This window comes from Rutidosis leptorrhynchoides, chromosome 8, assembly GCF_046630445.1.
Source record: "Rutidosis leptorrhynchoides isolate AG116_Rl617_1_P2 chromosome 8, CSIRO_AGI_Rlap_v1, whole genome shotgun sequence".
Classification (NCBI taxonomy): domain Eukaryota; kingdom Viridiplantae; phylum Streptophyta; class Magnoliopsida; order Asterales; family Asteraceae; genus Rutidosis; species Rutidosis leptorrhynchoides.
Window position 1 is genome coordinate 96,030,982 of NC_092340.1, and position 21,512 is coordinate 96,052,493.

At 36.4% G+C, this 21,512-nt stretch overlaps 2 protein-coding genes, 1 long non-coding RNA gene and 1 other non-coding gene across 7 annotated transcripts in view; 3 read left to right on the forward strand and 1 right to left on the reverse strand.

Annotated features, from left to right (window-relative positions):
- LOC139861281 (SNF1-related protein kinase catalytic subunit alpha KIN10-like) overlaps positions 1 to 15,652 on the forward strand; it is a 66,347-nt gene extending 50,695 nt beyond the window's left edge. Inside the window, exons 1-10 of one of the 4 annotated variants that reach the window (XM_071849645.1) lie at positions 11,137 to 11,413; positions 12,178 to 12,376; positions 12,450 to 12,817; positions 12,925 to 13,056; positions 13,184 to 13,369; positions 13,447 to 13,536; positions 13,972 to 14,055; positions 14,143 to 14,274; positions 14,986 to 15,219; positions 15,312 to 15,652. In XM_071849645.1, coding sequence (XP_071705746.1) covers positions 12,202 to 12,376; positions 12,450 to 12,817; positions 12,925 to 13,056; positions 13,184 to 13,369; positions 13,447 to 13,536; positions 13,972 to 14,055; positions 14,143 to 14,274; positions 14,986 to 15,219; positions 15,312 to 15,425 — 1,515 coding nt within the window. In that variant the 5' untranslated portion in view covers positions 11,137 to 11,413; positions 12,178 to 12,201 and the 3' untranslated portion in view covers positions 15,426 to 15,652. Of the gene's footprint in view, positions 1 to 11,136; positions 11,414 to 11,455; positions 11,475 to 12,177; positions 12,377 to 12,449; positions 12,818 to 12,924; positions 13,057 to 13,183; positions 13,370 to 13,446; positions 13,537 to 13,971; positions 14,056 to 14,142; positions 14,275 to 14,985; positions 15,220 to 15,311 lie in introns of those variants that run through there. The other 3 variants (XM_071849644.1, XM_071849647.1, XM_071849646.1) reach the window with 3 other exon arrangements.
- LOC139863647 (uncharacterized) lies at positions 3,360 to 8,289 on the reverse strand. Its single transcript, XM_071852257.1, has 3 exons — positions 8,257 to 8,289; positions 8,018 to 8,147; positions 3,360 to 4,012 (listed from the first exon to the last, which is right to left on the reverse strand). Exons 1-3 carry the CDS (start codon positions 8,287 to 8,289, stop codon positions 3,360 to 3,362), a joined length of 816 nt encoding a protein of 271 aa, XP_071708358.1.
- Positions 11,804 to 12,016, forward strand: LOC139865232 (small nucleolar RNA U3). Its single transcript, XR_011764753.1, has one exon. It is a non-coding gene; the product is annotated as a small nucleolar RNA U3 (small nucleolar RNA).
- A 1,965-nt stretch (positions 15,653 to 17,617) lies between the features above and the next one.
- Positions 17,618 to 20,859, forward strand: LOC139864824 (uncharacterized). Its single transcript, XR_011764496.1, has 6 exons — positions 17,618 to 17,801; positions 18,079 to 18,130; positions 18,556 to 18,628; positions 19,240 to 19,353; positions 19,915 to 20,092; positions 20,512 to 20,859. It is a non-coding gene; the product is annotated as an uncharacterized lncRNA (long non-coding RNA).
- The last annotated feature ends 653 nt before the right edge of the window (positions 20,860 to 21,512 follow it).

The following is a 21,512-nucleotide window of genomic DNA, read 5'->3' on the forward strand; positions in this document are numbered from 1 at the left end:
ACTGTCATTTTATTTATCGTACTTTAAATTATCGCACTTTTAAATTATCGCACTTTTATTTATCGTCATTTACTTTACGCTTTAAATTAAGTTTTATTTATATTTAATATTTTACATTAGGTTTTAATTGTGACTTAAGACGTAAAATCGACAAATCGGTCACTAAACGGTAAAACTTCCCTTTTATAATAATAATAATAATAATAATACTACTTATATATATATATATATATATATATATATATATATATATATACAAATATTGTACAACAACAACAACAATACCCAATCCCACACTTGTAGGGTATGGGGAAGGTGGGACGTAGACAATCCTTCCTCTACCCTAGGACAAAGAGAAGTCATTTCACCACCCCAAGTGAAACACTCACAAGAGTAGAGAAAGTCCTCCTCCTCTATGTTCGACAGATAAAGAGATTGCTTGCAACGGACCTCCGGTCAAAAAAAAAAAAAAATTTCGTGAAAAGTAAATGCCATCGCCATGAAAATGGAGGAACAAATTTCCATGGGTTTTAAAATGTTGGCTGGGATTCTATTTAGGCTCTAAGCGACAGTCAAGTCGCCAATAAGTAGACGCTTGCTGATGACTCCCGAAACAGAGCCGTAAAAAAAAACGTACCTTAGAGTGTTCTGCGGAGCACAAGACGTATAAAGTAAAGCTGCACTAAATAAGTAATAAACATATATGTCCACATACAGATAAAATCACATCATAGCAAGTCAGTCTCTAAAAATAAACCTACAAACATGCATAAAACCGTATCTACCAAAACCTACATAAGCAAACAAACGTACATTCATAGATAACCACCTACACGCATACATACGGGAAAACCTACATACACAAACATATATAGAAAACATACAAACATACGAATATACATACAATCAAACATATAACTATACATACATATAAACATACAAACATACATATATACATAAATACAATCATAGGCAAGCAGAAATGCAAAGCGTATATACAAACAAACATACATAAACCTACGTACAAACTTAAATACATACATACAAACACGAACATCCAAACATACCCATAAAAACCAACATGTCCAAACCTACACCATCAAGCATGGGTCTAGGAAAAAAAAACAAAAAAAAGAAAAAGAAAAAAAAAAACAACATAGTGAAAGAAGACACCCACACAGACCCACAAAACCACATACACACAAACACACAAACAAAAGCAATCAACCTACTCGTCTATTCTAATTCTAGTCCTCCACGAAACCCTATCAGAGGTCATGTCCTAGGTCAATAAGAGCTCCTTCAAGTCTAGCTTTATTCTATCTTCCCACCTACGCGTAGGTATACCCCTTCTTCGTACGCCATCAACCGTAAGTGTCTCAACCCTCCTAACAGGGGCAGTAGGAGGTCGTCTTCTCACATGCCCAAACCATCGAAGCCGTTCTTCTCTAAGCTTGTCGATGATGCTTCTAACTTTCAGGTTCTCCCTAAAAACACTATTAGGAATCATATCTAACATGGTTTTACCACATGTCCACCTAAGCATCCTCATCTCTGCCACCTCCATCCTCCTCTCTTGTGCTTTCGTCATAGGCCAACACTCCGATCCGTATAACATGGCAGGTCTAATTGCCACCTTGAAGAATTTCCCTTTCAGCTTAAGGGGGATCTTCTTGTCGCATAAGACTCCAGTCGCTGCTCTCCACTTCACCCACCCTACCTTAATTCGATGCGACACGTCTTCATCTATCCTCCCCGATTTGTGGAGCATCGAGCCCATGTATCTAAACGAAGTTTGTAGATGCAAGATCTGGTCTCCGATACAGATGTTCACTCCATCACTTTGTTCATCAACATTCCTATCAAAATCGCAACTAAGATACTCCGTCTTTTGTCTACTAATGTATAGACCATTACTTTCTAAGGCCACCCTCCATTGCTCTAGTCTTCTATTAAGCCCCTATTTAGAATCCGAAACGAGCACAATATCATCGGAAAAAATCAGGCACCAAGGGATGCACTCTTGTATCCCTCGAGATAGTTCATCAAGGATCAAAGCGAAAAGAAAAGGGCTAAGGGCCGATCCCTGGTGCAGGCCTACTTCTATTGGAAACACTTCAGTATTTCCCACCGGTGTTCGAACACAAGACTTCGCCCCTTCGTACATATCCCTAATAACATTAATATACCTGCTCGAGATACTTCTACCCTTAAGGGTCTTCCAAATCAAGTTTCGTGGCACGCAATCGTAGGCCTTTTCTAAGTCTAAGAAGACCATCTCTAGGTTCTTTTGCTTTTCTCTATACTTCTCCATAAGGTTCCTAATAATATGGATTGCCTCTATCGAAGAGCGCTTTGGCATGAAACCAAATTGGTTCTCCGAAACATTGGTTTCTCGTCGAAGTCTAGTCTAAATCACTTTCTCCCAAAGCTTCATAGTATGACTAAGTAATTTTATGCCTCTATAGTTACCGCAACATTGAGCATCCCCCTTGTTCTTATAGATGGGAATAGTCTCACTCAGTCTCTATTCCATAGGCATTTTAGAGCTTCGAAACGTCTTGTTAAAAAGGCAAGTCAGCCACCTAACACCAGTGTCGCCTAGGCACCGCCACGCCTCAATAGGGATCTGATCCGGTCCCACTGATTTATTTCTCCCCATCTTTCGTAGTGCCAATCTTACTTCCTCTTGGCTAATCCTCTCGCAATCTATGTTGTTATGGGATTGTTCAACATCAGCGTCTTGTAAGTCCTCGTGGCGCTCTGGTCTTCTCCCTACGAAGAGAGATGAGAAATACTCTTCCCATCTTTTCCTAATTTCGTCTTCCTTAACTAAATTTTGACAAGCTTCATTTTTTGATAAACTTGATGTTATCAAGATCCATACGTCTTCGCTCCCTAGCTTTGGCTATCTTGTAAATATCATTAGCTCCCTCTTTGGAGTCAAGTTTCTTATACAGATCTTCATATGTCTTTTCTTTTGCTAGGGCTACAGCCTTCTTAGCTTTTCTTTTAGCTTCTTTATATCTCTCTTCAGCCCTAATTCTATCCGTCGGATTCCCCTCCCCACCAGTGATGAGCTCCCTAAACCTTAGTTTCTTAAGCGCAACTTTTCTTTGAGCCTCGTCACTGAACCACCATGATTCTCTAACAGCCCTATGGCCTTTAGATGTACCTACATCCACACCTAGGGCTTCCTTGGCTACCTCTCTAATGGAGGACGCCAGACAGTTCCACATTTGATCCGCGTCATCATTGGATACCATTTCTAATTCTGCATCTACTCTACCTACAACCGATGTTTTAAAGGTCTCTGCTTTCTCTCCGTTCAACTTCTTCCACAAGATCTTAGGTTGGACTTATCGCACACTCTTGGTGGCCCGTCTCTGGAGAACCAAATCCATGGCCAACAGTCTGTGCTGGGAGGAGCATGTCAAGGCAGTCAGGACCTTACAGTCTCCACAAGTCCTAAGATCCCCTTTGCGAATTAACAGATAGTCAATCTGGGTACTATGACCCCCGCTATGAAAAGTTGCTAACTGAGCATCCCTCTTCTTGAAAAACGAATTCACAACTGCCAAGTCGTGGGCAACAGCAAATTCGAGAATAGAGAGTCCTTCCTCATTTCTAACTCCGTACCCAAAACCCCCGTGAACTCCCGCATATCCCTCAACATCGGATCCTATGTGGCCATTGAGATCTCCACCAATAAGTAATCTATGGTCTGGGTGGCACATCCTCACAACCTCGTCTAACGATTCCCAAAAGTGTCTCTTTTCAGCATCTCCACGGCCCGCATGGGGTGCGTAAGCGCAAATTACTGTGTAAGTCACCTCCTGAATTACCAACCTAACTGACATAATCCTGTCGCTCCGTCTACCCACATCCACAACATACTCGTTGTAAGGTGGGCCAATAATGATTCCAACCCCATTCCTAGCTACTCTCGATCCCGAGAACCACAACTTGTAGTCATTGATCCTAGCCGCCCCTCGACCTTTCCATCTAGTCTCTTGGACGCACAAAATGTCCACTTTGCATTCACGTAAAGTCTCGACCAGTTCATACCGCTTTCCGTCAAAGTTCCCACATTCCAACTACCCACTCTAATCCTACCCGGCCTCGCTAACCTATTGCCGCTTCTAGGCCCAATAAACCTACCCGCCCCTAAACTAGAAGGACATAACCTCAAGAAATCATAAGAACGCCTAGTGTCTATCTTACCAAACTACAAGCAGCAAGTAGTAACTAAGATAAAGAAAAAATAACTATAAGCGAGTAGTAAAAATATAAATAAATAAAAGGGAGTAACTAAAAACGAAAATACACCACTCACAGTAGGTAACTTATTATATATTATATATATTATATATAGAATTATAACTAACCTAACCAAAATTTTAGCTTGTAACAGATTAGAAGGAAAAATACTACAAGTATATTATAAAATTAAAATTAGCAATCGTATTAGCAATCCTATAATACGGAGCATATAAGTAGTATAAGAATTTAGATACCAGGTACCAAAACAGCAAGGTGAAACAATAATATAAAAAAGCGTAGAGGGGAATAGAAACAAGAACCAGTCGGGAAACAAATTTTCCGGTATCTGTTGGCCGACGAAGGTACAATTCCGGCAAAGAGCCCCTAGCGGCGCATGGATGCTCCGTTTCCGGCAAAAATGGTATCGTTAGGATCTCAAAAACAAAATAGATTAATTGCAAGCTCCCTGTGGAATATATATAACGTTAAACTTAGCCAGCTCCCTGTGGAACGAACCGGACTTACTAAAAACTACACTACTCTACGATTAGGTACTCTGCCTATAAGTGTTGTAGCAAGGTTTAGGTATATCCATTCAATAAATAAATAAATAACTTGTGTAAAATTGTATCGTATTTAATAGTATTTCGTAGTAAAATATAATCTATTTCGTACTACACCTCGACCACATCATATGCAGTGATGTAAACCGAGACCATTATTATTAGGTAGTCCCTGTGCATCAATAATCCCCAATCGATGCTACTAAATTGAAGTGGATGTTGGGGGAAAATTAACATAGTGAAAAGCATCAAAGGAATACGTTCCTGTTGCTGGAAGTGGTCTGCTGCAGTAGCGGGGATGTGTTGCCGGATTTTTTTTTTCTTCCTTTTAGTTGTGGGTGTGTGTAATGTAGATGTGGTATGGGATGTTAGAGAAGGCCTAAGAAATGCTGGAAGAGATTAGAATCAAGGGCGAAGTCAGGAAATTAAGTCACTGGTGACACTAATAACAATGAATTTCTCGTTTACATGTAACGTATTACTAACATAGTAAAACTACACAAAAATAATAATGGTTCTTAGACAAAAAATAATAGTCTTTCGTAAATTATAAACAATATGCAGATATTATTTTTAGTTTATTAAGGTTAAACATGCTACTACATGCTATTCTTCAATCTTCACTCAGTGTTTCAATCTCAATTAAAATTAAACGGAGCATATACTTTGTACTTGCCTTTCTTATATGGGTCACAGACACACAGTGCACCCAGTGGGTGTTAACCACCGAGTAAAAAGGATAAGAGGATAGTGTGATCATAATTAATACCATTTATTTTATGGATAAAATTTATCATCATAGGGATTAATATAACAACTACGTCATAGTATCCAGTACAATACAAAAGCCCTAGTTCAGTTTTGAGTGGGGTCACGTGCACTCACTGGTTAACACGTGCTCCACCCCTGATTAGAATGAAGGAGGAGGGGTGAGTAAAAAAAAGAGAGAGGTGAAATGACTAAAATATCCTTAAACACTATTGATGAATAATAAAATAGTATTTTGTCAATTAGTTATATTGATAAATAATATATAATATATTTAAATTTATTTATTCTTTTAATATTATATTATATTAGTAATTATTATTAAAATTATTATTAATTATTAAATTATTAATGATTAACAATGATTAATGATTTGTTGTTGCGTGGCTATTCATAAAGCGTTCCTTCCATTCGATTTCCTTGTTCCATCACTCCCTTCCTTCCAATTTCAAACCCTTGTCACACACACACAGTACAACCTCTACCATTTTTCATTTTAATTGTTTTTTATAATTTATACAGAACATTTCAATATCCTATATTGTTCATGCATATTTTTTCCAAGGGAAAACCTACACACGAACAGCAATGCGAAAGGGTTTTTTTAGGCGTCAACGTCGTTGATCTCCGGTCCGGTTATCGTGAATAACCCGTACCCGAGATGATGATCTCGGGAGGGTGGCCAACGAATTGCCCGCCGGTCGATAGTCGGACCCTATCGACGGCAAAGGGAGAAAAAATCCTACAAGACCCGTAGGTAAAAACCCTAGTGTTGCGATCGTGAAGACGATCGTGGAGAAGATCCGGCGAGAACTGCCGTATGCGTTGCGGACTTGCGGTGGTGGAGGAGTTGCGGTGTGATCGAATGACCGTATGAGATGTATGCGATTGGGAGATTGTGAACTTGATGTAGGTTTTGCCCCATATTTATAGATGGGAATTAGGGTTACTTGACTTGGGGCCCAAGTTAATTGCGTAGACCCTAATTGGGCCAAAACCCTACGTCATCAAGTCCCCCAAGTTCGGTATGATATTTTTGTCAAGTATCGTATCGAACTTCTCATTATGCTGCGGAAAATAAGTTCACAGGAGCCTGCGCAAACAACTGTGCGTAAACCCGCGAACATATGCGCAAAAAACCGCATGCAGAATGCGTGGGGAAACCGCATGAACTAGCATGCGTAAAACCGCATGAAAATTGCGTCTAAAGTCGCGGACAACTGTGCGCAAAGCGTGCGTAACCTGGACAAAAGCGTGTGGACAATTGCGCAAGCGAGCGAACATCTGCGCTAAATATTCATGTACTTAAACCGCATATAACGAATTAAAAGCTCAATAAGAAAAGACAAACCTTCTCAAACCGAACGATAGACGGTAGAAACACGAGACATAATGCATCGTGCCCCACGGTGGGCGCCAATTGTTCATGCATATTTTTTCCAAGGGAAAACCTACACACGAACAGCAATGCGAAAGTGTTTTTTTAGGCGTCAACGTCGTTGATCTCCGGTCCGGTTACCGTGAATAACCCGTACCCGAGATGATGATCTCGGGAGGGTGGCCAACGAATTGCCCGCCGGTCGATAGTCGGACCCTATCGACGGCAAAGGGAGAAAAAACCCTACAAGACCCGTAAGTAAAAACCCTAGTGTTGCGATCGTGAAGACTATCGTGGAGAAGATCCGGCGAGAACTGCCGTATGCGTTGCGGACTTGCGGTGGTGGAGGAGTTGCGGTGTGATCGAATGACCGTATGAGATGTATGCGATTGGGAGATTGTGAACTTGATGTAGGTTTTGCCCCATATTTATAGATGGGAATTAGGATTACTTGACTTGGGGCCCAAGTTAATTGCGTAGACCCTAATTGGGCCAAAACCCTACGTCATCATATATCTATCTATATTTATATATCTGCTGCTATATACACGCTGATTTGTCAAATTAAAGTTCATATCATTCGATTAATGCTGTGCAGTTGATTTTACATCGATCCTTTCGCCACCATTTCGCAACCACCATTCATAATCAGGAAGGACGATAATTTTACATGATTTGACTTCATTACTCTTACTCTTGGTTAGTCTATTCCCGTATTCCTTAATTTTGTTACTTTTATGCTATCACCATTTATCATATTTGTATATTTATATATTATATAAATGTAATGTAATTAAGCTAATTCTGTTAGTTTATTTATATTATTTCCTTTCTTAGTATGGTGCTAATGTGAGTTCTTAGTAATTATTATTGATAGTTGTGAAGATATGTGTATCAATCAATATGCTAGTTAGGTAATCTCGACTGAATTACGTGATCCTCGTGTGTTCTCGTCGTGGTTTGTTTTTTTATTCATGTTTCCAACTAGGGTTATTCTATGATAATTGTAACTTTCTCTTTTTGCCAAACTTTCAAGCTAAGTTACCTGGTTTCCCCAAATTCGTCATGTTGAAATATTTGTGACGTTGTAGTTGCTTCTTAATGCTAAAATAATTTGAAAAATGAGAATTCATTGAGAATACCTTCCCGTTAGTGGCAATGTATATCCTTTTTATCTTAAAGATATTAACGTAATAAAAGTATAAATAGTTGCTTAATATGATATTGTTTTTTTCTAGAAGAAATATAATCATACATTGTATATATATTCAATTGGAGATTTACTGGACACTGTTCACCAGCCTCCAATTTGGACATTTTGACTTTTTTCCCCAACGCTATGTTTGTAGTTAAATAAATGTTCGATCCACATTACCTTATAACGCTAAGAGCGCTCCCAACGGTTAGCCCAGGGCCACCTCCCTGCCTCGCCCACCCTGGGCACCGTTGGCACCACTTCCGCCCACCTTCAGCCCAGGTCGCGTCCAGCCTATCTCGCCCTGCTTGTTTACTATGTTGAGCATTTTTGTGGACGGAATTGGGAGAGGAAAACAAAAAAAACAAAAAAAAAAATTTAAAAATACACATAACGGCTAGTTGAACGGCTAGTTTTTTTTTTTTTTTTCCTTCTTTTTTACACTATATATACACACACCAAACAACTCATTTTATATACACAAACATACACTATCATTTCATATTTTCTACCCCATTCATCATTTTTATACTCAAAAATAAACAAAATGAGTTCCGACTCCAAGCCCGACGTAAATATGGTATTATCGATCAGAAATACGACTACGAATCGAGCACTCGAAGCCATTGACGCGCTAGATGAATTAAGTGATAACGAAGAAGTAGAACAAATACCACGGGCACCTAGAAGATATTTACATAGAGATCGTCAGGGTCGTGCATTGGCTTTATGGAATGATTATTTCTCCGACAATCCCACATTTCCAAGAAAGGGTTGAAGCGCATATGCGAGTGGACGCGAAAATAAGAGATGCGGGCATTCATCAACTACTAAAACATATGCTTGTAGAACACATACATAATCTTCCACCAAATTATCGCATACGACATGATCCAACAAGAAATCCAAACAACCAAGAAGACGCCGGACCTTCACACATTCCCGATGACGAGGATGAAGAAGATCACGAAGAAGATCAAGAAGACGACGATGAAGAATAGGTGTTTTAATTGATGTTTTAATGTAATTTTATTTTTAATTGTATTTTTATTTTAATTGTATTTCTTATTTTAATGTACTTTTTTATTTGAATTATTGTAATGTTTTTAAATTTTTAATAAAAGTTTAGTTTTATTTAAATAATTGTAATTTTTTGATAATATAAAATAATTCAAAAAGAAAATAAAAAATGGAAGGAGGAGTGTCTTTGTTGGGTGTGTTTAGTCCTGGGTTTAGTCCTGAGAAGGAAGTGAGATGGAGGTGCTGATGTGGCGCTGAATGGTTGGTTAGTCCTCGAAGACATTGTGTCATGGTTGGGAGCACTCTAAAAGAAGCACAGGAATTGGTCATTTAACACTACAAAAACGACACCCCCACCCCTTAAAATACAATTTCACCCCCTCAACTTACCTCACTTCTCAATTTCTTCACGGGTCAAATCCGTTAATTTATTAAAGTATTTTAAAAGCATAAGCTAACACCACCAAAAAATTTGTCGGTCCATATCTTCCATCTCGACGCGGTTTAAATTCTTCCACCATCACCGTACAACTAGAAATAATTTTACGAACACAACGTAACTTGGTATACGCGAAACGGACGCTTTTTAAGGAACGACAAATATTTCGGGCTACCTTCCATGCATAATACACCAGCACCACGTTGTTTTTCATTCTGTAAATACATAACGTCACGTTAAATATGAATACACAACCCGAAAAGCCCCGCCACATCGCGCGGGCCGATCTTTTTTCTAGTTATTAATAAAAGCGCGTTTGGCTGAGTGGTTGGCGTCCCCTTTTCATATCTAGGCGGTTAAGGTTTGAACCTTGGGAGCTTCTTTTTAAAAAAAAAAAAAACAAATGTTATTTATAAGTCTTGGTCAAACAAGCTAATTGAGCCCAGCGAAGCGGGCTGGCCCAATTACTTGTTCCTTGAAATTTATTTATCCTCACATACTAAAAGGGGTGGTCGTTTATGTAGTTTCAGTTATATCCAATTGTCATTTTGAGTTTGCGTTCACATTACAAACGGTCCCTCAACTTCCATTATATTTACACAACATCCCCTCAAGTTTACACTTTTTCAGGGGTCAGAAGTGTAAATATATAATTTTATTGAAATAAAATAAACTAATTCCACCCGAATTTATAACGGACCCTATCTTCTCGCCCGGTGCGAGTTAAATTTTTTCGAGACCACCGTTCAACGCGAAAAAATCTCACGAACCCAACGAGACTAACTATTCGCGAAACGAACACTTCTCAAAAAACGCTAAACACCTCGGGTAATCTCCAATACATTTCTTCCTGTTCGCCACGAGTTAAAATTTTCCAACAGCACCGTAACACTCGAAAAAATTTATTGAACAAAACAAGACTAACTACGTTCGAAACGGATACTTTTGAAAAAACGTTTAACACAACGACATTTAAAACGGCGCTTAACACATGGACCGTGTTCCCCTCTGTAAATACACAACGCTACATTAAATATGAATACACAGACCGAAAGTCTCCGCTGCAAGGCGCGGGCCGGTCCTGACTAGTTAGAGACAAATGTAACATAGGCTATATTATGTGTTTTTTTTGTGTTGATAATAAGAATCATGAATAATTAACCATCCAGGCCTAGCCTAGGTGGCCACCAGCACTTTCAGTGAAGGGGAGGTCTCGGGTTCAATCCTAAGGGGTGCCCGCATTTAATGACCAAACTGGAGAATGCCTTACCTGGTAGCGGTGGAGGGCTGGCTTGCCGTTTACCCGGGGTTTACCTGCGGTGGGGGGGCCAATGTGCTCTGGCCCATAGTGGGGTTCCTCGTAAAAAAAAAAAAAAAAAAAAAAAAAAAGAATCATGAATAATTATTAAATAAATAAAAATAAATAAATACTAAAACCTTTTATTCACGACTTGTAGTTTCGTGGCAACTAACTTTTTTTTTTTTTCTTAACACAAAAACCTTTCTTTCCATTGTTTTCATCATCAACCCATCTTTCCTCAAACCCTCAGCACACACTCAGTACCATTAATTTAATTTAATTTAATTTAACTATACTTATAAAAATTAATATCCCTTTTTTTAAACTTATATGCAGCTCTATATACATGCTGATTGATTTGGCAAATTAAACCTCATATCATTCGATTAATTATTAATTATATGCAATTGATTTTACATCGTGCCCTTCGCCACAATTTCGCTACCACCAGTCCTAATCAGGAAAGACGATAACTTTACTTCATTCGGTTAGTCTAATCTCTAAATCTCCATTAATTCTTCCTTTTTGCACGAATTATGCACGTGCATGTATGATTTTCTAAATACTAATATGATCACATAACTCTGTTTCTAATTCTAGTATTTTATGTTTTGTTTAATTTTAAATTTCAATTTCAATTCTGCGGTTAATGTCTGAAAATTATTTCTTTTTCAATAATTGTTTCAACTGTGATGTCAAAAGAATTTTTCTGTTCACCAAAATAATTTTATGGGTTCTAGGAGAAATCTTGCTTTAATAATTTTTTATGTTGTTACAAAAGAATCAAATAACTAAGCCCATGACTCTGTTTGTTCCCACATCGCATAGAAACTGAAATGAAACTAGCAATTTAATAAGGCTGGACAAGGGAACCATCACGACCTTACTTGAATAGGATCTGTTCTATACGCTCGTATCTCTGTATTCTTGATTCCTAAGAAGACAGAAACCCATGTTTGGTTGATGAAACAAGACCATTTAGCCAGAGCGTGATTAACAGTGTCTTATGGTCTAGACCATGGCTCAGTAGAGGATCGTTGCCAGTCCATGTTATGGTTCCTGGCATGGCTAAATGGTTGTCTGACAAACACACAACTTTTTTTTTTTTAATTACTAGTGAGTTGCATAACTGGTATGAATATTGCAGCTACTCGATGTATGTTGATAACATGATTTTCATCTTGATTTAGTACACTTGCAAACCTCAATTTGAAGTCAAGTTTGGAATGAGTATTTATTTATTTTGTTCAGTTAACCATTGTCTCAGGATAAGCTATGGACGGGTCGGGTCGTGCGGAAATGTTTTTACGCAACTATAAACTCGGGAAAACACTCGGTATTGGTGCATCTGGGAAAGTGAAAATTGCAGAGCATACATTAACAGGACACAAAGTAGCTATAAAGATCCTCAATCGCAGCAAGATAAAAAACATGGAGTCTGAAGAAAAAGGTATGAACAATTGACAGTTTACTGAAAGTCAGTATACATAGGTATTAGTCTAATATATATTGGGCTTATGCAGTTGTAAGAGAGATTAAGATATTGAAATTGTTAATGCATCCGCATATTATCCGCCTTTATGAAGTTATAGAAACACCATCAGATATTTATGTTGTTACGGAGTACGTTAAAAATGGTGAGTTGTTCGATTACATTGTGGAGAAGGGACGGTTGCACGAGGACGAGGCTCGCAGTATATTTCAGCAGATAATTTCTGGTGTGGAGTACTGCCACCGGAATATGGTGGTACACAGAGACCTTAAACCCGAAAATGTGCTGTTAGATGCCAAACACAACGTTAAAATTGTCGATTTTGGTTTAAGTAATATCATCCGTGATGGTCATTTTCTCAAAACTAGTTGTGGGAGTCCAAATTATGTAGCTCCTGAGGTATCAAATGACAATAATGTGTTTCATACAAAAATTTTAACTATTTAAAGGATTTTAATTAAAAGAAAATAAAATCTTTTATATGCTTTTATTAAATAAATAAATAGGTTATATCTGGGAATCTGTATGCTGGACCTGAGGTAGATGTATGGAGCTGTGGTGTAATCGTGTATGCTTGTCTATGCGGCACCCTTCCTTTTGACGATGAAAACATTCCTAACCTTTTTAATAAAATCAAGGTGCACCTGTTAATTAAATATAAACTGTAATTGATTATTGTAATTTTAATTTCATTAGAGTGGTTCCTTATCTGGACAACAACTAATGCTTATTTGTGAATTTGAATCATGTTGGTTTGTTTCTAAGGGTGAAATATACACACTTCCTAGCCATTTATCACCCGGGGCTCGAGATTTTATCCGTAGGTTGCTCGTTGCTGACCCGATGAAGCGCATAACGATTCCTGAGATTCGTATGCACCCGTGGTTTCAAGCTCATTTGCCTCGTTACATAGCTGTCCCTCCACCTGATTCAATGCAACAACTGAATAAGGTGAATAAGATCTGCTCTTTATTTTGTGAAAATCACAACAAACGACTCAGCGTATTTATTTACTTTTTGGGTTGCAGACCGATGAGGATATTCTTACAAAGGTTATTAAAATGGGATTTGATAGGGACGGTCTTGTTGAGTCACTTCGCAACCGAGTGCAAAATGAGGTAATTTGAATCCTTTATCAAGATTATTATGTAAGTCAATTATACCAATAATCTTTGTGTTTTACATGAAATTACACCAACCATCCTTATCTTTTGAAAATCACAGCGGCCGTTCATGCGATTTTAATGAATTTACATCAATCGTCCATATCTTTTGAAAATTACACCGATCGACCATGAGTTATATAATAATGTACGTTGATGGTGTCTGGCTTATTCAAAATGTTCATTAATAGGAGGGACCATCAACGTACAGTTTTATACAAGTCGTGGCGGTGTAATTTTTAGAAGATAAGGACAATTGGTGTAATTTTATGAAAACAGAGGGATTGTCACTCTAATTTTCAAAATAAGGACGAAATTTCATGTAAACCACAAGAACTATTTATGGACTTTTTCTCATGATGTTATTTTTTGTTATAAACAATTTGTCAGGGTACTGTTGCGTATTACTTGCTACTGGATAATAAATTCCGTAAATCAAACAGTTATTTTGGAGCCGAATTCCAGAAACATGTGGTTAGATTGTCTTTTTCGGTGTTATCTTTTTCTGTTTTGGTTGTTATCAATGTTCAGTACTCCTTACATTAGGTCTTACGAACGTAGGAGGGTTACAACTGTATAAATGAAAATGAGACTGCTGCTTCAGCTGTAGCACAACGTCCAGCTGGATACGTTAATTATCAAGGAGCAAATATGAGAAGCCAGGTGGAGAGGAAATGGGCTCTTGGACTGCAGGTAATCTTACCTTCTTCCGTATCATATACGATCGCTTCTTTTTTGGAAACCATTCTAGTTAACAACCAGAAAAAGACACAGTTGAGTGCCATACCGCCGTGTAACAGTAACAAGATGAAGTTCTTTAATTTCGAAAACTGTGAGATTATAATGTTCTTATGCCTCTACTTTAGAGTCTACCCTTCTCCTATTAGAAGGGATGTAACATATAAGAGAAGCTTGCAGTAGTTTTCTTGTTTTGAAAACCAAGGTTGCAAACGGCCGTTGCGGCGGTTTGGTAACTACCCCTCCCGTTTCACCCAAAAACGTCTAATCAGCCGGTCAACGTTAAAAAGTCAGGTCAAAAGTTGACTTTTTGTCTGGCCTTGTTATATTGTAAACGAAATCCCAAGCCCATTTAAAAATTTGTTGGGAAGACGCCTACTTAATTAGTACTCCAAAGTACATATACGTACAGTATATTATAAGAAAACAGTAATCATAAAAAACCTATATATTATTTAAAACTAACACCACGTCATCTTATTTTTAAAATATTTATGTCTTAAATATTTATGTAATCTATATTTGAAATTCAACGTCCATCTCGACCCCGGCTCAACCGACTCGACCTTTTAAGGTCCTAACCAACTCGTCTCCGTGTCACGTCTTTTTCACCCTCGTTGAAAACACAATGTTACTGAAACCTTTTCTTATGGTTCATTTTGACAGTCTCGAGCCCATCCTCGTGAGATAATAACAGAAGTTCTGAAAGCTCTGCATGAACTAAAAGTATGCTGGAAGAAGATAGGACACTACAACATGAAATGCAGATGGGATCCTAGTCAGCATGAACGTACTACTATAAACAATGGTATGCGTAGTCTTTATTTTGGAGATGAGTCGACTATAATAGATGCCGATAACACCTGTAGCCAGCCTAATGTGGTCAAATTTGAAGTCCAGGTACATGATTTTTCACCTATCCGTTAATAATTTATGCGCGTGTTACGTTTCTACTGAATGTGTTATAATGTGTGTGTGTTCTTATCTTATAGCTTTACAAAACTCGCGAGGAAAAGTATCTGCTTGACCTACAAAGGGTAAATGGACCTCAATTTTTGTTCATGGAACTTTGTGTTGCATTTCTTGCGCAGCTTCGCGTTTTCTAGCTAGAAGACTAGATTCAGCATAGCCTGAAGAAAAGCTTGGCTGTGTATTTAAAGTCTCCTTTAGGGCTTTAGTTATCGTAAAGTTGGTAACTTACTTTGTTGATTTCTTTTATAACTAATAACTTGCTATCGTTGTCTGCAAGTCAATGCGGCACTTAAACTGAAGATAGTTTATCACAAATACCGACGTTTTTGTTTACCATTTAAATCATGCTTATTTTCATAATCTTACGATCGCGTCTGACATTTCTTGAAATGCTTTGGATACTTTTTTTTTGCCAAAAAATAGAAATATAAAAATAAATCGGATAATTTAAAACAAATTACATGCCCTACCATCTGAAACGAACGTACATGCAAGATAGGTTTACAGGATCAAATTGCAACATACATTGCAACATTGAATCAAACTTCGGTACACTCCTAAAACAAGCACAAAACTATAGAACTCATTGCCGAAAACATTCAAATCAAAACCACTTATTCCACGGGAATCACCCCATGTTGACCAAACAAGAAACTCGCAATCATAACCTCCAAACCGGAGCCTCCGTACACCATAACCTCTAACTCAACACCACATACCAATAGACAGAACCTCCAAACCGAGAAGGAAACCAAAACGACGTAAGAATGTGAGCCACTGCTGACCATGACCTGAAAAACTATGAAATTAACTGAGAAGAAAAGAATGTGAATAGGAGAAAACAGACAAAAATATTTATTAGTAGTTATGTATATAATTTTTTAATTACAGTATATATAGACTATATATACTGTAATTAAAAAATTATATACATAACTACTAATAAATATTTTTGTCTGTTTTCTCCTATTCACATTCTCGGAGTACCCTCCCCAAAGGAAAAAGTTGCGTGAATGACTAAACAAATACCAACTACGGACCGACTGATATTATAATACTAGATGCAGAATGGATCTTTTGATCTTTCACCACATATTCCAGTTTAGGTTCAGGTTTGGAAAAGGATTGTCTTTGTTTTGAAAAATATAGGAATGACATTCGTGCCCATAAGGAAACATCGCTTTCGTTTAAGGACTCAATGGATGTGGTTCTCAATCCAAAACCACTTTTGAAGATGGTGTCTAAATCCAAGGAGGCGACGGCGACTGATGGTGCGGGCAAAAAAAACGTTTCCTCGTCATCCGAGGATAACATGAAATTATCCTTTTGCAAGCAAGGTTGTCTGCTTTGTCAAATGAAGTAACTTATGAAACTGATTATGAAGGTTGTCTGCTAGTGCGGCAGCAGAGAATCTCGGTTTGTTAATCGACCAGTATTCGGTTTGTTAATCGACCAGTATGTTGATGATGATGGTCCTCTAAGATGCTAGGTTGTTAGTCTTTTGTTTAGTGCTGCTTGTCTCGTTTTAGTCTTGCTTTGTAGGTTTGGTTGCCTTTGTTTAGTTTTGTTAGTTAGTTATGTTGGGGTGTTGGTTGAGACTTGAGAGTGTTATTGATTCTCGTTTTGTTGGTTATGTTTTTGCCCCTTGTTTCATGTATTTTTCTTTTAGTTTCTTTTCGTATTCGGATGAAAGTTTCTTCCTTAAATATCAAGTTCGTTTTTGGGAAGAAAAAAAAGCCGTTACGCAAAAAATAATTTTGTATCTATTATTATAATTATTATTTATTTATTTATTATTTATATTATTATTTATTTATTTATTATCTATGACACGCGATTATCTATTTTACCATTAATTAAATTTACAATAATAATATAAATTTCAACTCCGTAGATTAATCTAGCACCCGATTATCTATTTTACTCTTAATTAAATTTACAATAATAATATAAATTTCAACTCCGTAGATTAATTTAGGGGCATATCTATAAATTTATGAGATAAAAGTGTACATGACTTAAAAAGTGATGTCTCGGGATCACCTCCTATTATCTATAAATCTATATTTAAATTTATTTATTCCTCTAATATATATCTTCTATATTACTAATCCGGTAGTGTAAATCCACATGGCGCTTTCTGGTGCCTCCTCAGCCTTATCTTTTTTCTCATTATTTTGAATTATTTTCAGTAATTATAAGAAAATGACACGTGTACTTTTTAACTATCGCTGGCCGCTTTTCAAAATTAGCGTTTTTTTTTTCCAAATATTTACCCTGAATCGTAATCCAGTCCTCTATCAACGGCTCAATCGTGATTCTTGGATTATGCAAACAAATCTTCGATGCTGCTGAATTAAATCTGAATAGGCCAAATATTCGCATTTTCTCACATTAAAACGATGTTTGGTTGCAAAACTTAATTGAATCAAAGTTTCTTATTCCCTGCCTGAATCAATTTAACGAAGCATAACCGGCGAATTCAACTGTTGATTGATATCTCGAAAAAGGTACGCAATCGATCAATATTTATTTTTATTAAATTCTATAATAGCAATGTTTAAATTAGTCGTACACTTATAATTGCATTGCTGATCACAATCTTGAAATTAAGAAAGAATACTTTGATGATAGAAGTTGATTTGTATATATTTTGAATATATATATTTTTTTAAATTTAAATTTTTTAAGTGCAGATATTTCTCACTAATAGTTGATAACTGAAAGCTCTTTTAAATCCATAAGAATCTGCGTTTTTTAACGATGATTTGCATATACATTTTTCAGATGTAGATGGATCATGCATGCCAACTCAGCTACATCAGACATCTTGCAGCAGGTAATGTATATTTTGAAATGAGTTAATTTTATCTGTCCTAAAAATGGCCCTTTTATATTTATTCTTTTATAAACTAAATATAAAAATAAAGATACATAGAATAGTTACATGATTTTACAACAGTTTCGGAGTTTTTTTGCAAAGTGGTATGAATACTGAAGTTTTTCTATTATTTGTCTTACAAATATCAAATTCAAGATCAATTGAAAGAGTCTAATGAGGTAAAGTTGTATTGGTCTTTAAGTTTTTTACTCCGTATCTCCTAAGATTTAGAATTAACCTCAAGTTTTAGAATATGAATTAACCTCAAGTTTTAGAATTTGAATTAACCTCAAGTTTTTTACTCCGTATCTCCTAAGATTTATAATCCATATCCATATATGAATATGAATTAACCTCAAGTTTTTACCTTTCTAATTTTGCAGGTCAATGGCACAATCAAGGAGGATTTTTTACTATGTCATTTTTTAATGAAAGGAGTCCAATAAACATAGATGAGTAAGTTTACTATTGAGACTACATGTCAAGTACTTCAAAATTAAGCTAATGTATTGAAAGCAGTCCCTGCAATCGCTAATGCTAATGATATAAAAGACTTAATTTTTATGGACTAAAAAGATTTCTTTAGGAGACTTTTGAGCTGAAAGTTTTTTTTAATGTACTATACAATTTGAATGTCTTTGTTTGTTTACGTAACTTCCTTGAGTCTTCCTTGAGTGGAATCATTCAACGGATTATTTGATGTATGTACATCTCATTTCATTTTGGGTTGAAATTACCACCTTTACGTATACACTTAGTGGACTTCAACTCTTTGCAGGGTCTCTTATTGGAGATATTGTAGCCTACAAGTAAAAAAAAAACCTTTACATAATATTTGTTTATTGTTTATATTATGTTTTAGTTGTTTGTAGCTTATATTGGTTTCTTATCATTTATGTCATTATACTTTCATGTGTTTCTACAACTTTTGCTGATACTTTTAGACAACCCCATAATGACACGGGTATGCTTTGATGTGTACACTTTATATTTTGATTAATGAATGCTAGAAAATACAATCCATGTGGCTTTTTTTGGTAAGTAGACGGTTTCATATTTTCGTGTAGAAGTAACATCTGCCCAGAATGGTATTGCTGGTCAAGTTTTACAATTATCAAGTCCTACTAGATGTGATTGCAGCACTTCCTCTTTTGATCAGTCTATGACCCTTCAAAAGTATGGTACGTTTTGTTTGCACTATGTTTCCATGTAATTATTGTTGTCCATGTTAATGATTGGTTGTGTGATTATATTCACCCATATCAGCTACTAATCATTCGCTATCACTTTACTGTGCACTATATTGATTTGTATGTTTCTTTCTCCGAATGTTCAAGTTACAAATAGTTTTTTGGTTCATTAACCAAGATGATAATTCTCAAACTCCTCGAAATTCCTTTTTTAGTTAACCTCATTCGTCCCATTCAACTGCTAGGTTTTCGACCCGTTAACTGGCCGCCCATTCAAAATAGAAGTTTCGGTTTTTGTCGAATCTGAGGCCCTTATGATCTTTCTATTCAAGAACTCATTTTTTCATTCAATTTATCATCATTTGTTGCACTTATAACAATAGAATTATATGTCTTAGGTTTATAATTCTTGAAGAGTTTCATATGAATATGTTGAAATTAACAAAACCCTTCATGGTTCTGCTTTAAAGATACAATTTGATTCTATATTTTGACCATACTCTTATGGGTAAACATGACAGTTTACACTTACGCATTAATGTAATGGAGCAGGCTCAATAACAATGATCTGTCGATGCGAAGATTTGCGTTTGACATATGGGAAGGAAAGGATTGAGCATGGGGGAATAAAGCAAGAGATATTTCGAAGATAGAAAGTGAGCATATTTAAAACATGATCCTACTTGCATTTGCTCCAACGTGATGCATAATTCAGATTCCCCTACAAACGGTACATAATTCAAGTCTTTTTTTTGTAAATTTGTTTGAAGAGTACTTTAATAGTCTAAAATTTTAGGGAACTTTAAATTTCTAATAAGAACTCAATTTTACAGGGTACAAGGTAGTGCCTCATAACACTCTTACTTGGTCTTAGTTGCTTATATAATCTTACATTGGTGCATACACTTTTAAGTATTAGGTTTAGTATAAGATCTAACTAATAGTTATATGTTGTCATTTTATAATTTTTTAAAGCACATTTTCAGAACTCGAGTATCATATATCGTTTGATCAAAGAACCAATTCAAGTATCATATATCCGTGGTTAATATCCATATCCAAACTACTGCTAATATATTTTGTTAGATAACTATTGATAAAATGAAATATATAAGTTGTTTTATTGTTGAAATGATAAATGAATTGCAGCTAACATGTGGTATCTCTGGGTCTGTGAGAACAAAGGATGCTAAAAACGAGTTTTGGAAGTCAACAGGTGCTGCTTCTAGCATATACTCAAACTCTACGATTATTGGGTGGAAAATAAAAACATCAATTCAATGATGGCCGAGTTTGTATTGGACAAAATAATAATTGGATGATGCAAGACACTTCAATTCTATGTAGTTGTAACAATTGACGGAGGTTCTTTACCAATTATGTACGTCATGCTGGTAGAATGTTCGTGAATGTTCAACATCAGGTAATGGTATATCTATCAATGTATATTTAAATTTAAGTGACAATTTCAACCCATTTTTTGAAGTGAGCAGCTTTTGAGCCGTAAATGTCAAAATTTAAATACATTCTCAGCTATTTAGGAACCAATATACATCAATAGAAAATAAATGGATTTTTATTTTCATTTTAATGAAGTGAAGGTGAGTTTTTGCATTTCAGTATAGTGCTACTGTTTTTCAAACCAAATTAGAACAATTATTACCCATTTCCCACATAATACTAACTGAAAGGACCCGTCCTAATCCACCTGGACGAAGTCATCAACATTTGGTCCCATTCCGATGATCGGCTCCAAGTAATGTCCTTATATTGAGCAAATGCACAGCGGAAGACTTAATTCGTACCTGAGAATAAACATGCTTTAAAGTGTCAACCAAAAGGTTGGTGAGTTCATAGGTTTATCATAACAATCATTTCAATATATTAATAGACCACAAGATTTCCGTTTATAAATATATGTACACTCACAAGTGTACAAAAGTATTCTATAAGTTGTAGGAACCCGGTAACAAGCCTTAACGTTCATGTTTTACCCTCTGAAGTACACCAGATCAGGTGTGTTTAAAATAACCTCGAAGTACTAAAGCATCCCATAGTCAGGATGGGGTTTGTCAGGCCCAATAGATCTATCTTTAGGATTCGCGCCTACCGTACATAGACAAGTAGTTTAATGTTACCAAGCTAAGGGT